This window comes from Moschus berezovskii, chromosome 20 (assembly GCF_049115385.1).
Source record: "Moschus berezovskii isolate FMDL1 chromosome 20, NW_MosBer_1.0, whole genome shotgun sequence".
NCBI lineage: Eukaryota > Metazoa > Chordata > Mammalia > Artiodactyla > Moschidae > Moschus > Moschus berezovskii.
In genome coordinates this window covers 26,410,588-26,432,397 of record NC_142479.1, presented here as the reverse complement: position 1 = coordinate 26,432,397, position 21,810 = coordinate 26,410,588, and the positions used below count along the sequence as shown (strand labels likewise).

Genomic DNA, 21,810 nt, shown 5'->3' with positions numbered 1-21,810 from the left:
CTTAGCCAGCAGGGGACAAAGGCCTTGGGACCAGCGTAAGAAAAAGACTATGGACTTTGACTGTAATAGAGAGGCCTTTATGAAGATTTAGCTGCAAAATCAAGCTTTCCTTGTGAAGCTTAAATAAATGAATGCACATAGACGGCTTTAGCCTGGACTATGGAGGTGCTACAAAAATAGTATCTGTCTTTGTTGTGGTCGCTACTGTCTCAAGGTAGCCTTTACACAGCGTGTCTTCCTCACTTCCTGCTCAGTTTCTCTCTACCTCCACGGCAGACCTGACCCATATTTTTTGCACCAGGCTCTGGCCAGACTTCTGCAGGGTGAAGCATGAGGCTGAGGGTGGCGCCCTGAGCTGCTGCCAGAGCGTGTGTGACTGGGCTCACCAGTGTCCTCAAGTCCGCTGCCAGCGGGAAATTTAGCAGAAATGAATGAGGGCAGGGAAGGGCCTGACTGGTCTTTAATTCAAGTCAGGGCAGCTCCCAGGAGGCGGCTGGGGCTGAGTTGGGAGGAGGGGAGTGGGGTTCAACCCCCTCTCTTTAAATCCCAAGCTGTGTCCTTCTCCATTACTTCTGGCTCACTCCTCCAGTTCCTTGATATAGTCCCGGACCCAGCCATCGCGGGGGTTGGCACAGATGTAATGGCCCTTCTTGGTGATGAAGCTGTGGAACAAGACGGGAGAAGGATGACCAACCGAGGCTCTGGGAGCCAGGAAGCGAGAGCCGGCCCTTCCTTCTTCAAGGATTCCTCATCGCGCCCAGACTGTTTCCCCTTCCTTAGAGGCAGCCCAGGGCCAGCGTCTTTTCTGAGATACACCCTCCAGCCCCCCAGGGCCCCTTAGACCCATCCAGTCTCCATGCCCCATCCAGGAAGTGTCCCTTTCCTCCCCCTTCCCCTCCCCCCACACCCTCATCCATGGGCCCAGCTTCCTCCTCGCCCCAGCAGGCCCCCCCGACGGCCCCGGAACCCCAAGTCTGCTTACCCCCACCCCACCCCATGCTGCTTTTCTCTATGGACACACCTGAGAGCACTCTGGGGAGCACCCATCCTGCGTTCTTCCCCCTCCCCCCCCACCGTGCTCCCAGCCCTACGGGCTCCCTCTCCCCCAGGGCGGTGTGTGGGTGCCACCTACACGATCCCAGGCTTGGAGCACTGGCTGCTGGTCTCATAATAGCTTGAAATGCGCTGCCGGGGCACTGCCCGGCTCACGTAGGAGAGGCAGCACTCAGCGGGGTGGTAAGGTCCTCCTGAGGAGAAAAAGGGGAGAGAAGCTGAGATCAGGGTGCTAGTTAAAGATGCGGGGTGCTGGCTGCCTCTGGAGCCCTAGGGGGTGCAGGAGGGAAGGAAGGAGAGCACCCCAGAATTCAGAGAGAGGGCTGTAGAAAAAGCTCAGTCCTCTGGCCTCCCTCTCAGGCTAATCCCCAGGCTCCTCTTTCTCTCCTACTTCATCACTGATCACCCTGCCTCCCTTTCTCTCACCCCCGTGGAGTCCTTTACCAAAGTCACCCCATGGACTGTAGCCCGCCAGTCTCCCCTGTCCATGGAATCCTCCAGGCCAGACTACTGGAGTGGGTTTCCCATTCCCTTCTCCAGGGGACCTTCCCTGACCCAGGGATCAAACCCAGGTCTCCTGCATTACAGGCAGATTCTTTACCGTCTAAACAACTGGGGAAGCTGTGTTGTCACGAGTCCCCCTGCTCTAAACCGGTTAGCTCCCTGACCCCACATTAGACAAAAATACCCATCCTACAGCATCCTAACCAACCACCTAATACCACCCTTCTAGCAGGAAGTTTCTTTGTCTTGAGGCTATAAAAATTGGCTACCAGCCCACGAAAGGCACTGTCTCTGTCTTGAGCCAGCCCACTGGTCTAACAGCATCTCCTGCTCTAGTAAACTCTATTCTCTCATTCTGCCTCATGTCTGGAAATTCTTTTCCAACCTGCGCATAGACCACCACAATTGCCACCCCATCCCCAAAGGACTGGCTGATGACTTTGAACTCTGGATGGAAGAGCAGCAAAGTCCAGATTTCAGCGAGCACACAGCATCCCTGGGGAGAAGGGATATTAGGGGGAAACAATCCCAATAGGATTGGGAATGCAGTTCCTATCCCTTCCAGTGCCCCCATCCTGCCTGATCCCCACTGAACCCACGCCCTGCCAAGAGGGCAGGATGCCCACACCAAGCCCCACGGACAATGTCCAGGGAGCTGGGACTCCCAGATCTAACCCCACCCAGCCTCTGCTGGCTTTGCACCCATCACCCCCCACGTCTCCTTATCTGTGAACAAGGCGGGTGACTGCATCTTACACACAGCTCCCTGTGGGAGCTGAGTCATGGGTATAAGACCCCATCTGCCTTTTTCCCCTGTTTTACATTTTGGGCCTCCTGTGTAAGATTTTGCTTGAAGAAAAATTTTCCTGATCTAAAACACTGAAAATCACTGTGTTTATCAGTTATTTTTTGATTCTGAAATTTCATGGCTCTTGTAGGAGGTGCAAGGGGGTGACAACAATGTCACACCAAGACTGAATTATGGGGGCTGCAGGGGAGGGGTTTCAGATCAAGGGCCTTGCAGGTAGGGGGTGCAGTGATTGGGGCCATCATGTTATGCGACCAACCTGGACAGAAATGTGGGAGTGCACATCGATGGGCTCAGGATCACCAAGGTGCTTGGGTGGCAAGGGAAGGGCTGGTCGTCTTATTCAGTGCCATCTCCAGCAGCACTCTCACCCCCTAAAGAGTGGAATAAGGGACCCCCTGGTCCTTGAGAACTCTGTCACTGCATTCCTCTGAGCTGCCCAGTGACTCCTCAGATAAGCAAAGCAAACCGTCCCCATTCCACCCAGTTTAGTCTAGCTTTATTTCAACAGCCTTCTATGTTTCCCCTCAGTTTCTATAAAGGAAACAAGGCAAAATTGCAGAGTGAGGAATAGCTTGGGTTGCCTGTAAAGGCAACTCTTCTGAAGAAACAAGCTGAAAAATGGTGGCCTAGGGGGCCCCCCCACAACTGTTCCTTTCCCCCAAGTACATACCTAAGTGATGCTGCACTCATGGGGTAGGGAGACCCTGGAAGCAGCCTGGACCCAAATCCCAGGGGGTAAAGGGACAAAGTGACCTTGAAGGTCCCAAACACGTCTCCCCAGTCTCCTGGGGGATAATGAGCCCAAATGGGATGGGCCTGTCTTTAGTTTAATGGCAAAGAGAGAGGCATGGAGGGAGTGAAGAGATAGCCTGGCCTCACTGCATGGTGTTGGCAGGGAGGGGACTGGTCCTGGGCAACGTGAGGATAAAACCAGTTTAAGAGGACACCAGACACAATGGAATACTGCTCAGCCATAAAAAGAATGAAATATTGCCATTCGCAGCCACCTGGTTGGACTTGGAGGGCATTATGCTAAGTGATTCCCTGATAGTTTGGTTGGTAAAGAATCCACCTGCAATGCAGGAGACCCTGGTTCGATTCCTGGGCTGGGAAGATCCTCTGGAGAAGGGATAGGCTACCCACTCCAGTATTCTTGGGCTTCCCTTGTGGCTCAGCTGGTAAAGAATCTGCCTGCAATGCGGGAGAATTGGGTTTGATCTCTGGATTGGGAAGATCCCCTGTAAAAGGGAAAGGCTACCCATTTCAGTATTCTGGCCTAGAGAATTCCACGGACTGTATCCATGGGGTTGCAAAGAGTAGGACATGACTGAGTGACTTCCACAGCAATGTAACATGCTAAGTGAAATAAGTCAGAGAGAAATAAACACAGTATCATATATCGAATCTAAAAAGCACAACAAATAAATGAATAGAACAAAAAAGAAATAGATTCACAGATAGAGAACAATAGTATTTACCAGTAGCGAGAAGGAAAGGGGAGGGGCAAAGTTGGGCTAGGTGATTAAGAGGTACAAACAATTAAGTATAAAATAAGCTACAATACAACACAGGGAATACAGTCAATCTTTTATAACTATAAATTGAATATGATCTTTAAGAATTATGAATCACTATATTAAACACCTTAAGTAACACAACCTTGTATATGCATGCATGCTAAGTTACTTCAGTTGTGTCTGACTCTTTGTGACCCCATGGACTGTAGCCCACCAGACTCCTCTGTCCATGGGATTTCCCAGGCAAGAGTACCAGAGTGGGTTGCCGTATCCTCTTCCAGGGGATCTTCCCCACCCAGGGATCCAGCCCGTCTCTTGCATCTCCCGCACTGGCAGTGGGGTTCTTTACCACTGGCGCCACCTGGGAAGTCTATACAATTTTGTATAGCAATGATATTGTTATTTAGTCGCTAAATAGTATCTGACTCTTTGCGACCCCTGGATTGTAACCGGCCAGGTTTCTCTGTCCGTGGGATTCTCCAGGCAATAACACTGGAGTGGGTTGCCATGTCTTCCTCGAGGGGATCTCCCCTATCCAGGGATTAAACCCACATCTCCTGCTTGGCAGGCAGATTCTTTACCACTGAGCCACCTGGGGAGCCCACAGCAACTATATTTCAGTAATAAAGAAAAGAAGACACTAGACCTCCTTCTGGAGCCCCTTTCTCTTCGTATCCCAGCAACCTGGCTCCTGCTTGCTATCCCATAGGGACTAGGTTGGAACGTGTTGCACTCACTTGAAGAGGATTCATTCTTGGACCCAAGGGCCACAGTGATGCTGAGGAGGAGGAGGAGGAAGGAGACGGCCACCATGGAGACCTTCATCCTCCCGTGGAGGAACAGCGGCAGGAGGACAGGTAGGCTGGTAGGGGCTTCGGAAGTTTTCAGAAATATTCATCGAGACAATTTTTTTTTTTTTTCAGTAAGGGAACTAGGATTTCCAAGGGAAATAGGAAGCAGTAGATCCCTCAGAGATTTCACATCCTGCACATGTGTTGAGGGTGGAGTGCAGAAAGCCTGGAGAGCCAAGATTTCAGAGAGGAAATTGACCTCCACTTTAGTGGGAATATGTTTAACCCTTTCTATTGCCACATTTTAGCTATGATTTTTTAATTTTTTATCCCACGCTCAGTCACACAGTCATATCTGACTCTTTGTGACCCCATGGACTGTAGCCCACCAGGCTCCTCTGTCCATGGGATTCTCCAGGCAAGAATACTGGAGTGTGTTGCCATGTCCTACTCCAGGGGATCTTCCTGACCCAAGGATCGAACCCACGTCTTCTGAATCTCCTGCATTGGCAGGAGGATTCTTTACCACTGATCAACTTGGGAAGCCCTGTTTAACCCTCTGACATAAGCCTTTCCTTAGTCATAGAAATAACACAAGCCCAGTGGGGAGGGGAGACTGGCTCAGCCTCAGCTCAAGATCTCAAGGCTGGGATGTGTCCTGTACCTAGTTCTGGTTCCAGGCCCCAGAACAAGGCTGTATGGGGGCCAGAGGTCAGAGGGGATATGGGGTAACAGGATAATGTCTCCAGTCTTGGAAATCCTCGCATAAGCTCTTCAGCAGAACCTTTGGCTCCCAATCTCATCCTCACTCCTTCACTGTCCCCTGGGGGTGAAGAAGTGCCATGGTACTCAGTAGGTAATTTATTTAACAAGCTTTTTACTTTAATATGGGGCTTCCCAGGTGGTGCTAGTGGTAAAGAACCCACTTGTCAATACAGGAGACATAAGAGACGTGGGTTTGACCCCTGGATCAGGAACATCCCCTGGAGGAGGGCATGGCAACCCGCTCCAGTATTCTTGCCTGGAGAATCCCATGGACAGACGATACAGTCCACAGGGTTGCAAACAGTTGGACATGACTGAGGCAACCTCAGGTGCACACACACACACTTTAATACACACTAGCTGTTGTCCCAAATGCTTCATGAATATGAGGCATTTTAAGCCTTATATTACCAGTTGAGGAAACTGAGGCACAAAAAGCGTCCATAACTTGCCCAAGCTCTGACAGTTGATACGTGAAATCAGGCTTCAAACTCCGATCAGGTAGTCTGGCTCCCAAGTCTATGTTCTTTTCTTAAAAAAATATTTATCTAATTATTTGGCTGTACTGAGTCAAATTGCAGCACACAGTTGCAGCACCCAGCATCTTCAATCTTCATAGTGGCACATGAGATATTTAGCTGTGGCATGAAGAATTTTCAACTGTGGCATGTGGGACCTAGTTTCTTGACAAAGGGATGGAACCTAGGTCCCCTGCATTAGGAGCATGGAGTCTTAGCCACTGGACCACTAGGGAAGTCTTCCAAGTCCGTGTTCTTAAGTACTATGCTATGGAGAAGAACCACGGGAGTCCCAATCAAGTGTCTCTAAAATCATCCTGCTTGGTTTGACTTCTCTATAAAACCTTTAGTCTGAGACATTTCTGAGTTCAGGGAGTAGACCTCTTTGGGACCTTCTTCCGGTTTCTGGCTTCGTGACAGAGAAGCTTAATGGGAACCTAGAGGACGCCTTATTTGGGGTTCAGTTCAGTTCAGTCACTCAGTCATGTCTGACTCTTTGCAACCCCATGGACTGCAGCACACCAGGCCTCCCTGTCCATCACCAACTCCTGGAGTTTACCCAAACTCATCTCCATTGAGTCGGTGATGCCATCCAACCATGTCATCATCGGTCACCCCCTTCTCCTGCCTTCAATCTTTCCCAGCATCAGGGTCTTTTCCAATGAGTCAGTTCTTCACTTCAGGTGGCCATAAGTATTGGAGTTTCAGCTTCAGCATCAGTCCTTCCAATGAATAGTCAGGATTGATTTCCTTTAGGATGGACTGGTTGGATCTCTTTGTAGTCCAAGGGACTCTGGCAGGCAGCTAGCAGGTTTCTTGGACTAGCAGTGACCTGGAGCTCAGTGCTGGAAACTGTTCTGAAGCCGCATCCGTGGATCATATGACTGATGTGCTTTCTGTGAAGGGGCAGCTCGGTGCTATGCCCTTAGATCTGTCTACATGGGCCATTTATAAAGGAGGAATTGGGACTCAGGAAGGGCAGAGACGCACTCACATTCATGAAATGATTTGGATGCAGGACCAATCCACTCTTCCATCTCTCAATCCAGTGGCCTTGACCATGCTCTTGCAAGGGGGGCCCTTGCCCCATTCTTCTTGCTTTTGTGGTTAGAAGGCTATTTCCATCTTCTCTCCTCCACTCATTGAGGCAGGGCAGGCCTGCTGCTGCTGCTAAGTCACTTCAGTCGTGTCCGACTCTGTGCAACCCCATAGACAGCAGCCCACCGGCTCCCCCGTCCCTGGGATTCTCCAGGCAAGAACACTGGAGTGGGTTGCCATTTCCTTCTCCAATGCGTGAAAGTGAAAAGTGAAAGTGAAGTCGCTCAGTCGTGTCTGACTAGTAGCAACCCTATGGACTGCAGCCCACCAGGCTGCTCTGTCCATGCGATTGTCCAGGCCTAGAAGATAGCAAATGATCTTTAAGTATATGTTTTATTTATTTACTTAAAAAATATTTATTTGGCTGCGTTGGGTCTTAGTTGCAGCATGCAGAACCTTCCTTGCAGCATATGGAATCTCTAGCTGTGGTTCGTGGGCTCAGTTGCTCTGCAGAATCTTAGTTATTCAACCAGGGATCGAACATGTATCCCTTGCATTGCAGGGTAGATTCTTAACCACTGGACCATTGAGGAAATTCCTGTAAGTATATGTTTCAGAAGAAGGATGAATTGAACTGGTCTAAGTATGTATATCTCACAGGAAATAGCTGAATTCTCATGGTTGGGTGCCAAGGCTGTCATTTATTCGAAATTTTCTGTATTGTTGTCTATAATAACACTGTTTAAATGCCTGGAGTCAAGGGATAGAAATTGTCATCAGCAACAATGTAAGGAAACAAGCTGTTTCTGGGAAGAATGTGAGTTGGGACAAGAATGTGAGTTGTTTTTGTGGAGACTAGCCTACCTGCCAAGTTGTTGCTTGGATCTCTAGAGGAGAGTCTTTGTTTTTCAAGCAGTTATTGAGTTCCTACCTACATTAACCTGGATATGCTCACTGCTATAATAAACAACCCATAAATCTCAGGGGAATCATTAAATGAAGGTTTATTTCTTGCTCATGTCACAGTCTGCGGTAGGTCAGCAGTTGGGTGTGTGTGTGTGTGTGTGTGTATGAGCTGGGCAAGGTTTTTTCATGCACCCATTTTTTTATCAATAAAATTTAATTTTAACACTTTTACACGATTTAATAAATGACAGCTATTTTTATTTAATAGTTACAAATCCATTGAACACTCTGGAATGTATGGAATCAGAGAGCTAAGATCAAGAGAAATGGCTGGGATGTGATGGGGATGGAGGTGGGTGAGGGGTTCAGGATGGGGAACATATGTACACCCATGGCTGATTCATGTCAATGTATGGTGAAAACCACTACAATATTGTAAAGTAATTAGCCTCCAATTAAAATAAATTAATTAATTAAAAAAAAGAAAAATGGCTGAACAGTAAAAATTAGGAGTAAGCAGAATCTTAATTTGTAATTTACTTAGAAAACACTCATTTTTCTTTGCCTTTTAATTTTTGAGAGGTTTTTTGCCTCTTCTTTCTGCAATTCTTTTCCCTCTTGATGATACTTTTCACATCTTCTATCTTGCGAAGATTTTCAAAAAAGGAGCCTCCACGTTTGCTGCCAAAGGGGAGAAGCAGAGGAGGATGGGCAGATTTTCATGGCCTATTTCTGGAAATAGTATAAATTACTTTCACTTACACTCCAGGGCTGACTCCAGCTTAACGGCAAAGGTAAGAAAAATATAGATTATCTATGTGCCCAGTGGGAAGAGAGAATGGGTTTAGTGACCACATCCCTTCTTTGTCCTAATATCATGGACTCAGCCTGGAAGTGACCCTGACCTCATAGCTTGAAGAGGGAACTCAAAAAAGTAAATGAAAATTACAAAACAGTGGGGTGAATGGACTTTGGTGGCAACATAATCAGAGACCTTAAAGGTTCTTCTATGGCCCACTGGTGAGTATACAGGAGTGCCTTTTAAAAAATGTTAAAAAAATGTTTTTCAAATCAACACGTTTGCATTGATTTTAAAAACTTGAATAATACTGAAAGGGTGGGTGGGACCCTTAATATGTTTACTTCTTTGCTACGTCACTTGTTTGTGACAAATACAGACCCCACCGTCCATAATCAAGTGGGCCCTCTGCCCCAGCCCTGATCCATTTCAAGAGAAAAGGGTGTGAGCTACATTACTTTAAAAATCTTGTCTATGGTTCTAAAAGTGAAATATTAAATGTATATATATATTTTTTACAACTTTAAAGCACATGTTTTTCTAGCTATTTTGCACTTGTAAAATTTTTACTTTCTTTTCCCCCCACACCACATAGTAAGTGGGATCTTAGTTCCCCCTCGAGGGGTGGAAACCATGCCTCCTGCATAGGGAGCATGCAATCTTTTTTTTTTTTGCTGGAGAACTCTTACTGGTTTTCCATATTTTAATTAACTGTGTGTTTGTCACTCAGTTGTGTCCGACTCTTTGCAACCCCATGGACTGTAGCCCACCAGGCTCCTCTGTCCATGGGATTCTCCAAGCAAGAATAATTCTCTAGGCAAAAAGGTGGCCATTTCCTTCTCCAGGGGGTCTTCCTGACTTAGGGATTGAACCTGGGTCACCTGCATTGCAGGTTTTTTTACCATCTGAACCACCAGGGAAGCCCTAAGCATGACTAATTGAAAGACGATTTTAAATGTTTATATTGCAGAATAGGGCACATCAATGTATCAACAATCCCTAGCCTGATAATTGGTAGATAGTGGGCACCTAATACATGTTTGATAACAGAATGAATGTCAAATGAATAAATATGTCTTTCAACTATTTGTTGATATAGTGTTAATCACTGTAGTTGTTATAATGATTATCAAATATGGAAATTTTACACATATGTGTCATTTATTACATAGTTTATTGGATTTTTGCCATATCCTAGGAGTAGGAGGGAAATTTGGAGGTTAACGAGGTGTGGTCTCAGACCTCATTATAGTTATATTTCATGCAGTGGTTCTTTTTTTTTTTTTTATTTCTAAAAAAGAATTTTATTAAAAAAGCACAAATGCAAAGAGCATGCAATCTTAACCATGGGACCACTAGGGTAGTCCCAATATTTTTACTTTTAAAAATTAAAAAATTGGTTGTCAGACTTACTGAGCATGTTTAAACTTTTTCCAGGGCTTCCCTGGTGGCTCACCAATAAAGAATCCTCCTGCCAGTGCAAGAGTGCGGGTTCAATCCGTGGGTCCAGGGGATCCTGTGGAGAAGAAAATGGCAACCCACTCCAGGATTCTTGCCTGGAGAATCCCAGGGACAGAGGAACCTGGTGGACTACAGTCCCTGGGGTCGCAAAGAGCCATGACTGAGCGACTAAGCACAGCACAGCACAGTCAATCATTGTCTGCCCGAGTGATGATAAATATCTGTTTCAGGATTCTAGAGAAAGGGAGAGGGGTGATCTGACTGGGACAGTGAGGGAAGATTTTATGGTGGCATCTAAGTGGATTGAGTTTTGCTGGGAGGGTTGAGAGCAGGGGGCATTTTGCGGAGTCGCCACAGAGAGCAAGGAAACAAAAGAGAACAAACACGTTATTTTTGAGGAACCGTGAAAAGACAGTATTAAGTAACTGACTTTACACAACTTTGCGTTGTCTCCTCAAAGAGCTCAGAGAACAGCTGTGATTGACCGGGTGCTCGGTCAGGAAGGAGAGTCTCATTTCACCCCTCATTTCTTTTCAGCTGCCATTGTTGTGAACCAAAGCCTTGATCAGGAGGCACCTGGCCTACAGCCCAGGTGGTCTGTGCTCCCCGGTTCACTCTACTGAGCTGGCAAGTCAGCCAGCCGGAGGACCCAGCAAAACCACACACATTGCCCTTAGGGCTAGCATTGCTTTACTCCAATAGTTCTTTGAGATCTTCAAGCCTCTGAAACAAAATCTCAAGAGTATCAAAGAAAAGGGGGGAATGATAACCAAGCAGGACCCTCTGGGGCCTTCTCAGGACAGACTTGTCACCCATATCCTCTGCTTTAGCTCTTCTCTGAAGTACCTATATAATAGTATCTGATACACATTTCCTGAGTTGTTTTACAGGTGTGAAAACTCCTCATCAGATGGAAGATGTTGCCTACGGGATGACCAGGAGCTCATAGCCCCAGGCCTCCTGGAGCCTCAATTCAGTCGCTCAGTTGTGTCCTCCTCTTTGTGACCCCATGGATCACAGCACGCCAGGCTTCTCTGTCCATCACCAACTCCCAGAGCCTACTCAAACTCACGTCCATCGAGTTGGTGATGCCATCCAACCGTCTCATCCTCTGTCATCCCCTTCTCCTCCTGCCTTCAATCTTTCCCAGCGTCAGGGTCTTTTCCAAGGAGTCAGCTCTTTGAATCAGGTGGCCAAAGTATTGGAGTTTCAGGTTCAGCATCAGTCTCTCCAATGAATATTCAGGACTGATTTCCTTTAGGATTGACTGGTTGGATTTCCTTGCAGTGCAAGGGACTCTTGAAGAGTCTTCTCCAGCACCACAGTTCAAACGCCTAAGGACTTTTGAAGCCTAAGTCCTGGTAAAGTTAACCCTTGTGACACCACCCTGTTCTCTCATCATCAGCCAATCAGAGAATTGTGCACAATCTGATCACATACCCTGCAACCCTCCCCGCGCTCACCCGACTTTTTTAAATGCTTTGCCGAAACCCTTTGGGGAGCTCAAGGCTTTTTAGGGCATGAATCAGCTTGTCTCTTTTCATGACCTTGCAATAAATCTTTCTCTGCTAAAACAACAAAACAAAACAAAACAAAAAATAAACAAACAAAAAACCAAAAAATAGCTCGAGAGAAGTCAAAAGCTTCTGTGGACACCCTAAGTAATGAGAGCAATAGGAAAGATCATACAGGGGCCAAAATACAGGCCAGAACTCTTAGCATCTGTGCTGCCTCTTTTCCTTCCCCCAACTCCATTGAAATGACAGAATAAGTGGGAAAATAAAAGGCACATTAAAAATAAATTCAGCTTTTCACAAAGATGGTGCCAAAGGTGAAGAAGGAAGCCCCTGCCCCTTTCAAAACCCAAGCCAGAGCAAAGGCTCTGAAGGCAGTGTTGAAAGGCGTCCACAGCCACAAAAACTGTGGCTAAGATTCACAAAAAAGGCAGCCCAAAACACTGCAGCTCAGGAGGCAGCCCGAATATCCTTGGAAGACTGCCCTAGGAGAAATGAATTTGACCGCTATGACATCATCAAATTCTCCCTCAGTCCGAGTCAGCCAAGAAGAAAACAGAAGACCAAAACACACTGGTGTTCATTGTGGCTGTCGAGGCCAACAAGCACTGGATTCAATAGGCTGGGAAGAAGCTCTATGACATTGACGTGGCTAAGGTCAACACCCTGATCAGGCCTGATGGAGAGAAGAAAGCTGGCTTCTGACTAGGATGTAAAGCTGATTGCCGAAGAATTGATGCTTTTGAACTGTGGTGCTGGAGAAGACTCTTGAGAGTCCCTTGGACAGCAAGGAGATCCAACCAGTCCATTCTAAAGGAGATCAGTCCTGGGTGTTCATTGGAAGGACTGATGCTAAAGCTGAAACTCCAATACTTTGGCCACCTCATGCGATGAGTTGACTCACTGGAAAAGAGACTGATGCTAGGAGGGATTGTGGGTGGGAGAAAACGGGGATGACAGAGAATGAGATGGCTGGATGGCATCACCGACTCGATGGACATGAGTTTGAGTGAACTCCGGGAGTTGGTGATGGACAGGGAGGCCTGGCGTGCTGTGATTCATGGGGTCGCAAAGAGTCGGACACGACTGAGCGACTGAACTGACTGACTGACTGGAACTGAGTCCAGCTGGCTAATTCCAAATATAAAAGTTTTCACAAAAAAAAAACAAACTCATAGTAACAGTAAAGGATCAGAAAAGATGACAGAAAGCTAACCATAAGGTGAGAAATTTCTGTTCTATATAAAGGACCTTTGTCAATTTGATGGCAACGCACGAAGTGGCTGAAAAACTTATATCTTTACATAGGTGATGGAGAAGATCCTCGAGAAAACATTTTTCCAGTAGGACCCCAGGGAAGCCAAAGATCAGTTGGGAGGTGTTGGGAGAAGAATCTTGGGCCCAAAAAACAAGTAAGGACCTTGCCAGTCCCCACTTTTGGACAGTCAGAGGTTCGACCCAGGACCAAGCTGCAAGTACAGTTCTCTAAATAAAGAAGGGTATCTGCCGTGGGAGTCTTCCAGAGGGGATCATGGGCCAGAGAGAGAATTGGGCATCAGTTATGTCTATTACCTCCTCCTTCCAAATGGCTGACCCATTCCTCTGTGTCATTGAATCTATTGCTGATTCCTTCTAGCGTACTTTTTACTTTATTGGCTGTTTTTGTCATCTCTTTTTAACTCTTTGTTAAAGACTTCTAACTTCTCGCTCTGTGCATCCATTCTTCTCCCAAGTTCTTTAATCACTGTTACGGTCACTGGGCTTCCCAGGTGATGCTAGCGCTAAAAAGAACCTACCAGCCAATGCAGGAGACTCGGGCTTGATCCCTGGGTGGGGAAGATCTCTCGGAGGAGGGCATGGCAACCCACTCCAGCATTCTTGCCTGGAAAACCTGATGGACAGGGGAGCCTGGCGGGCTGCGGTCCATAGGGTAGCAAAGAGTCAGACATCACTGCAGCAACTTAGCACACATGCATGCGTGATCCACACCCTGAACTTTTTCTCAGGTAGACTGCCCATCTTCAGCTCGCTTAGTTCTCTTTTCTTGTTTTCACCACTTTACCTAGTTCTTCTTAGGTTTCATCTTATTCCTGCGTCTGGGGCATGTTCCTCTGGCACCTCATTTTGCCTAAGTTGCTGTTGGTATTTCTATGCGTCTGGTATGTGAGTTGCATTTCCTAACCTTGGAGAAATGGCTTTCCACAGGAGATGTCCTGTGCACCCCAGAAGTGCACACCCCTCTTGTCGTCCAAGCTGCAAGCTCTGGGGACTCCCCCCATGAGGGCTGTGTGGTTCCTTTTGTTGTGGCAAGCTATGTGGGTGGTTTGATAGGCTTGGTTGACCCTGGTCTGTTTATTTACCAGGCACTTCCTAGTATAGAGGCTGCTGGCTGCTGGTTACTGGGGTCTGGTCACAAGGCATCTGACTGCAGAACTCCAGGGGCCCTGGGGCTAGTGCTGGCTCCATGGTGGGTGGACTCAAGACTAGAAGACTCTGGGGGCTGTGGCCCACCGAGTGGTGGTAAAGCCAGGTCCTGGGGTTAGTGCCAGAATATTGGCAGGGAGAGCTGAGTCCTGGAGTCTGGTTGCAGGGCTCAGGGGTCCTAGAGTTGGTGTCAGATCGTTAGTGTTGGTGAGGTGGAGTGGTTTCTGACACAGTTGGGTACAAGTTCAGGTTGTCCCAAAGCTTGTGTCAGCCTACGAGTGCTCAGGACTGAGGCCCCGGTGGTCCCAAAGTAGGGTCTGGCCCCTTGGGGGACAGGTTGGTTCTGTAAGCCATGCGGTTGCCACTGGTGGGTGGAGCTGGATTCTGGGACTTTGGGTGGGTTGGGTCATGTCCAGAGGCAACTGTGTGCTCAATGGGGTCTTAAGGAAGCCTGTCTACTGATGGTGAGGGAGGCTGTGTTCCTGCCCAGTTAGTTGCTTGGCCTGAGACAAGCCAGCACTGGTTCTTACAAGCTGTTGGACCAGGCCTGGCTGGCTCTGGGGGCAATAAGCTAGAGGAAGGATTCCACAATGGTGCCCACTGCGAGGTGTCCATGTGGCAGTAGGAGTTCCCAAGGACAGCTGTCGCCAGTGTCTGTGTCCTCAGGGTGAGCTGCAGCTGAGTCCTGCCTCTTGGCGAGACCCTCCAAGATCAGCAGGGAGGTTTGATCCCAGGCTCCTATCAAATACTGCTTTTTCTCTGAGTCCTAGAGGCTGCAAGATTTTGTGTGTGTTCTCTTTCAGAGTGAAGTTTCTGTTCCTCCAGTTCTCTGGGACTGCCAAAATTAAGCCCTGTTGCTGTTGTTGTTTAGTTGCTCAGCTGTGTCTGACTCTTTGCGAGCCCATGGGCTGCAGTACGCCAGGCTTCCTTGGGCTTCCCTATCTCCTGGAGTTTGCTCAAACTCATGTCCATTGAGTTAGTGATGCCATCCAACCATCTCATCCTCCGTTGCCCCCTTCTCTTCTTGCCCTCAATCTTTCCCATTATAAGCCCTGCTGGCCTTCAAAGTCAAATACTCTGGGGGCTTATCTTCCCAGTGCAGGGCCCCTGAGCTGGGGAGCCTGAAGTGAAGCTCAGACCTCTCACTCTTGTTGGAGAACCTTTGCAATATAAGCATTCTCTAGTCTGTGGGCCACCTATAAGGGTGAATATGGGGGTGTGCTCAGTTGTGTCCAATTCTTTGAGGCCCCATGGACTGTAGCCTGCCAGACTCGTCTGTCCATGGAATTCTCCAGGCAAGAATACTGGAGTGGTTTTCCATTTCTTACTCCAGAAGATCGTCCCGACCCAGGGAGTGAACCTGAGTCTCTTGCTTCTCCTGCGTTGGCAGGTGGATTCTTTACCACTAGCGCCATCTGGGAAACCCACCCGGGAATATGGGACTTGACGGATCATGAGTCTGCTCCAAGCCAGCACCGTATTGTTGTGATTCCTCTTTTAACATCTTTGGTTGTAAAAGATATTTTCTTGTTGGTAGGTTCTGTTTGTTTTTATTTTTTTCCATTGATAGTTGCTCTGCAAGTAGTGGGTTGGCCAAAATGTTCGTTTTGGTTTTTCTATACCGTCTTACGGAAAAGCCGAACAAACTTCTTAGCCAAGTTGTGATTTTGGTGTGTTCATGAGGGGAGGTGAATTCAGGGCCTTTCTACTCTGCCAACTTGGCCTGGAAAAAAATCTTAAACATTTTTTGAATAAAAAAAAAAAATGAGTTGTTGTTTAGAATTCAGGCCTTTATTTCTGAATTTTATGCAAGAGTTGATTGATTTACTAATTATAAATAGAAATGTATATGCTTTAATAGATATGAATCTAAAATTGATATTAACTTTAGTTTTAAGTGTTTTTCCAATGTCCTTTAACTTTAGAGGAGATATCATTCAGGAAATTATATCTGGTAAGAAATAAAAGAATCCAAAGCATAGCATTAAGGCAAAAGGATGAGGATAGGCCTTTCAATGTCATATTGGAGCACTGTCTGAAGGACTCACCCAGGATTCCTTAATCTGTATGGGAAATGTACATTTGATTGATGGTCTATATACTGTTGACCAGCACCCAGAATTCATGAAACTGCTTGTTGACTGAGACTGATTTGTAATTTTATTGTTAAGCACAGATCCAAAGGTTTGCTGTCTAGTAGAAAAGATAATCCCCAAAATTACAGATTTATTGCCCTCTAGGATTTGAATTTGTTTTTCTCTAACAAACATTTCAGAATGCCATCTCCAATAACTATATAAACCTCTGTTCCTCAGATGATCTTTGAATCAGTTTAGTGATTAATGGGTTAAATACACATACTAAGTCTGAATTTGAATGTCATGTTTTTAGTTTAAAAAAGCTTGCACTATGATATCTTGTTCAGAACCCCCACCATAAAAAAACCCCACGAATCCAAAGTTCAGCAATTCCTACACAATCTTTTCCCTCTAAAAGTTGGAGTGAAGTCAAATCGGATACTCTTGATGAATGTGTTGCTTTTGGAATCAGAACAGAACAGTAACTGTTGCCTTTTAAAAAGTAATTCAGGCCAGGGCCCTCCAGTGAGGACGGTGGGGCAAGAGAGACGGAGGAGAGGGAGCTGGGTCCAGGCGTCCCCGCTCAAGCAAGAGCCATCTCAGGTCCTCCGACAGCTGACCCCAGCGGCAGCTCCGACTTGCATTTCTGAACTCCCTCATTGTTAGGATCAGCACAGACACGCTGCCCCTTCTTGGTGAGGAAGCTGGGGAGAAGGTGGGGGGAAGAGATTACAAACAGAAGAGGCTTCAGCAAATGGGGGAAGGGAGCCCCATCCCCCCTGCGCCTCGCCCCGACAGCCCAGCCAGTTCTTCCCTTTCTCTGCTGCAGGAGTTCAGAGCAGCTTCTCTCTGAGACCCTCCCTCAGGCTCTGACACCCTCAGCGACTCAGAGAGTTTCCTTGGGCAGCCTCCCTCCCGCTCTCACCTTCCTTCCCTAGCTTCCCTTTTCACTGGGAGCATCTCATACCTGGTGCCCTGCAGGATCCTACTGAGGACACATGCTTCTGCTGACCTGGCAGGATCCAGAGGGTGGGACTTTCCTGGACATCCATTCCTCGGGTGCCACCCCTTCCCCTCTCCGCTCTGCCCCCAGCGATGGCCAGTGAGCTTGGCACACTTACATGACAGCTGGCCGGGAGCACGCACTGCTCGTGTCTATATAGTTTTCCATGAACACACACCGGATGTTTCGTGGGGTGTAAGACATGCAGCAGTCCGTGGGCCGGTGAAAGCCTGCAAGAAGAGAAAGCATCACTTAAGGGTTGAGTGGGAGGAAAACTTGCAGAAGGAAACCGCAACCCTCTCCTGTATCCTTGCTTGGGAAACCCCATAGGCAGAGGAGCCTGGTGGGCTACAGTCCTTGGGGTGGCGAAAGAGTTGGACCCAACTTAGCAACTAAACAAACAAAACTGATGAAAACTGCATCCTTTCCACCTTTTTTCTCACCTACTTGGAAGAGTGAGAAGGTGCAGGGCTTTAAAAAAAATTAATTATCTTTGGCTGTGCTAGGTCTGTGTTGCTGCACACGGACTTTCTCCAGTTACAGCGAGCAGGGGCTACTCTTCTTTGCGGGGAGTCATGTGGAATCTTCCTGGAGCAAGAATGGAACCTGTGTGTCCTGCATTGGCAGGCGGATTCTTAACCACTGGACCACCAGGGAAGTCCTGAAGGTTCAGGACTGGAAAGGGATGTTTTCCTTCTCTTCCAGTACCTGCTGGCCTCTCCTTGCCAGAGACGTTTCAGGCTCCCCAGGGCTGAGCTGTGTGTCTGAGGGCATCCAGGCAGGGCCATGACAGAGCAGGAGCATTTCTCCCAGAAGAAGGAGGCGCTGAGGCCTGCAGGAGGCGTCAGAGAGCACCCTTCCCCTCTCCCCCCAGTGAGCCAACTCTTGGGACTGCCAGGTGGAATAGAGGTCATCTCTGAAAGAGGCCATCTATGGACCCACAGCCCATCCTGAACTCCCTTGGAGATGTTCACCACCCTCAGGACCCCTCTCAGGGCCTATAAACGAGGTGGGTTGAAGTCTTTGAGCCAATTTGTACCTGCTAGCTGTTTTAAAACATATGCCATAACAAAACTTTACCTCCTTGAGACATTGAGTGATGATTCCGGTTTGGCCTTGAGAGATCAAACTTCAGGTTTGACATCATGTCTTCCATTTGAGAGAAACAGTAGAGAAGGGAAGAAAAATTACTGGGAAGCAACATCGTTTCAACATCTCCATCTCTCTCATTCCTCAACCCCATCTCCTGCTAGGGAGGCAAGGATAATGAACCATTGGCCCAGATCTGCCTCCAAGCCCATTTTCTCTATCGAGGTCCTGAGACTTTTCAGGGAACTTTTGAAAAAGTTTGAGACAGGAAAACATTCTATTGACTTTGAATACAAAAAGCTAACTGCACATCCAACACGAGTAGATCAGTTGAATAGTTCCATAATGTGATCCAATGCACCATGCTTTCTACACATTTCTGGAATTCACGGGGCTCTGGAAACAGTAAAAATTTTTCTATAACTGATCTGGTGACGCAACATCACCAAAAGTGAAGTGAGGCTATTTACAGGCTTTATTTACTCCTTTAGTACGAATGTGTTTGCTGCAGAAATATGACTGTGTTTGGTTAATGTGTGTTTCTCAGACTCTGCCAGGGATGTTAAGTAATGTCCAGGTATGTGTTACCTTTTAAAAAATATATTCTTTTAGAATGTGATAGAATGTACATAATGCAAAGTTTACAATTTAAAAAAAATTACTAGAATATTTCTTTATTTGAATAAGTTCACTGTCATTTCTTGAATTCCAGCTAGCATCAAATTAGCAATCAGAAAAAAATAACACTTGACAAAATGTTATCCAATTGATATTAACAATAGATAGAAAACTCTTTTAAACTTTAAAAAAAATATATTAAACAGGCAACATTCAGATAAAAAGTTGCAAGTAGTGGTTTTATATTAGATCTTATAAATAAAAAAGTCTCTGATATAATCATTTGTTCACTATCTCCCTGCCTTCAGAACATGGATAGGAAAAGATAATCATATCTGAATATTCACAACTGTCATTTACGATCTTTGCAAGGATTGCATGTCTGCAATGCAGCGGGTCAGGCCGTTTTTCAGGTAATTTTTATTTTCCTCAAATTGTCAAAAAGTACAATTGTCTGAGATAAAATGTTACAAAAATCACAATCAGGAAAAGCAAAATTTCTAGCAGGCAGACTTGAAGATGGGGATATTCGTGGCTTGAGGTGAACTGGAGGTGATTTTGTACATTTAAGAGCTGTCAACCGAAGTACCAAGAGCTATATAGGCAGCAATCTGGGTTTAGTCTGCAGTTGCTAATAAACCAAGAGTCAGCACATACATAATGTAAATAAGATAAACTTTACAATTTTAATCATCTCGAAGTGTGCAGTTCAATAGCATTAAGTACCTTCTCATATTGTGCAACTTACCACAATCCATCCATGGAACTTTTTTCATCTTGAAAGCTGAAACTCTGTACGCATTACACAATAGCTCCCCATTTCCCCCTTCCCTAAACCCTGAGCCACTGCCATTCTACTTTCTCTCTGAATTTGACTCTTTTAAAGTACCTCATAAGAGTGGAATCATATTATTTGTCCTTTCGTGACTGGCTTATCTCATCTATCATCATGTCTTCAGTGTTTGCCCATGTTGTGGCACATGGCAGAATTCCCTTATTTTTTAAGGCTGAATAATACTCTCTCTATATATATACACACACCCTGTTTTCCAATCCATTTGTTTGTCAATGGACACTTGGGTTGCTTCCTCCTTTTGGCAATTAGAAATTAAGCTGTTATTAGCAAGGTTGTATAGGTATCTCTTTCATGTATCTACTTTCAGTTCTGTTGGCTATTTCAAGAAGAAATGGAATTGCTGGGTCATACTGCATTGCCTTTTTAAAACCTGAAAAAAAATCTGCGTTCCAAAATACATCTAGTCCCAAAGATTTGGATAAATGGATTGTGGACCTGTACTAGAATAATTAGGCAAGCATAACTAAAATTTAGCTCATTCTTATGTAGTTGCATATGAATTATATTAAACGAGGCATGTGTATACACTTCAGTATGCTTAATATGATATGTGTGGGGCTTGCAAAACTAAGTCTTAGATGGGTGTTGTCTTCCCATAACAGCTTCCTAACTAGCTTGTAACCTAATGCCACCACGTATGGCTGTGTGATCTTGAGAAAGTTATCTAGGGTTCCTATGCCTCAGTTCTCTTGCTTGTAAGAGAGTAATTAATAATAATAATAAGTAAATCCATATAGTTTGCTGATAGTCTACCCTACAGCATTGTCAGGAGGATCCAATATATTAATATCTATGAGACACTTAGAACAGTGCCTGCTTGCGCATAGGAAATACTAGATATCTATTTGTTACATAAATAAATAAGATGATTAGGTACACTTGAGTGAGTCACTTGTCTGGCTTGTCCAATTTCTCTCTGAAATGAGAGTTTTACACTAGAGGGCATAGGATAGTTCTAACATTGTGAAAGTCTATACTTCTTTCTACAGATCTGTAATTTTTCTACAGTTTTCTTGATCTCTCCCATAATGCTCCTATGTCAGCTAAAAGAAAGTGTCAGATAATTCTGGTCATGAAAGGGAGAGAACTGTTTCCCCAGGTGGGTCCAGTCAGCTGTATGCTGCTTTCCCCAGGGACCAACGGCTGCAGGGAGAGGTCCATACCTGCTGCTACTGCTTTTAAAACCGGGGCTATATCCATGTTGGGACAAAGGTGTCCCTCTGCGTCTCCTCCCTGGTCTGTAAGTTACCACCCACCAGCCCACCTGGGAGAAGGCTCACTGAACTCACCAATTGCAGCCTGGGCAGTGAGGATGAGGAAGGGGAGGGCAGCTATGGAGGTCTTCATCTTCCTGGTGCAGACAGTGGATCAGACTGAGGACTTCGGGGCTCTCTCCGACTCTCCTGGATCTCTGCTCTGCCCTTGTATTTATAGAAAGAGGAGGAGCGGGAAGTCACAGGGCAGAGATCAGAACGCTTTCCTGGGTTGTATAATAGATAACACGCTATTTCTAAATAAAGGGAAGGAGGCTGAGAAGGCAACAGGAAGAAGGGGTGAGGATAACATGAGGCTTCCCCAGCTGCCCACTGGGCACAGGCAAAGGGAGGAACTAGTTTATGAAGGATCCTTCCTCTAGGAGGGACACTGAATCCTCTCATCAGAATGTTTTCCTTGGGAGTTCACCCCATTCAAGGGCGCAAACTGCCTGTTATCAGGGTGCTCTAACATGTGAACCTGGTCATGTGACTCCTCACGTAGGATCTTAACCCTTGACTGCTCTGTTTCGTCTCCACATCTGACCTGTTAAAAATACTGGGGTGGGTCTACTTTCAAAAATGTGTCCAGAACCTTATTGTCCCTCACCATATCTTCTCTCTCCACCTGGTCCACGCCACTCTTGTCTCTCACCAGGATTCTTGCAAAAACCTCCTGATGTGTCTTCTTCCTCTGCCCTTGCCCCTTTTCGGTTCATCCTCAACATTGCAGCCTGGGTGATCCTGTTAAAATATACATCAGCCAAGTCAATCCTATTTAAAACCCACTGATGGCTTTTTAATCCTCCATC

The 21,810-nt window shown here is 46.4% G+C and overlaps 1 protein-coding gene and 1 pseudogene across 2 annotated transcripts; both read right to left on the bottom strand.

Annotated features, from left to right (window-relative positions):
• Positions 1 to 61: 61 nt before the first annotated feature.
• On the bottom strand, positions 62 to 4,783 carry LOC129539837 (C-C motif chemokine 14-like). Its single transcript, XM_055400817.2, has 3 exons — positions 4,623 to 4,783; positions 1,133 to 1,247; positions 62 to 662 (listed from the first exon to the last, which is right to left on the bottom strand). Exons 1-3 carry the CDS (start codon positions 4,708 to 4,710, stop codon positions 578 to 580), a joined length of 288 nt encoding a protein of 95 aa, XP_055256792.2. The 5' UTR covers positions 4,711 to 4,783; the 3' UTR covers positions 62 to 577.
• An 11,452-nt stretch (positions 4,784 to 16,235) lies between these two features.
• Positions 16,236 to 21,356, bottom strand: LOC129539827 (C-C motif chemokine 23-like; annotated as a pseudogene). Its single transcript, XR_016035453.1, has 4 exons — positions 21,035 to 21,356; positions 18,263 to 18,331; positions 17,301 to 17,412; positions 16,236 to 16,883 (listed from the first exon to the last, which is right to left on the bottom strand). The product of XR_016035453.1 is annotated as a C-C motif chemokine 23-like (transcript).
• Between the last annotated feature and the right edge of the window lie 454 nt (positions 21,357 to 21,810).

Coding starts and splice junctions, on each gene's coding strand:
- LOC129539837 (XM_055400817.2), bottom strand. CDS start 4,710: ATGAAGGTCTCCATGGTGGCCGTCTCCTTCCTCCTCCTCCTCCTCAGC. Junction 1,248..4,622: donor CAAGAATGAATCCTCTTCAA/GTGAGTGCAACA, acceptor TTTTCTCCTCAG/GAGGACCTTACCACCCCGCT. Junction 663..1,132: donor TGCTCCAAGCCTGGGATCGT/GTAGGTGGCACC, acceptor CTTGTTCCACAG/CTTCATCACCAAGAAGGGCC.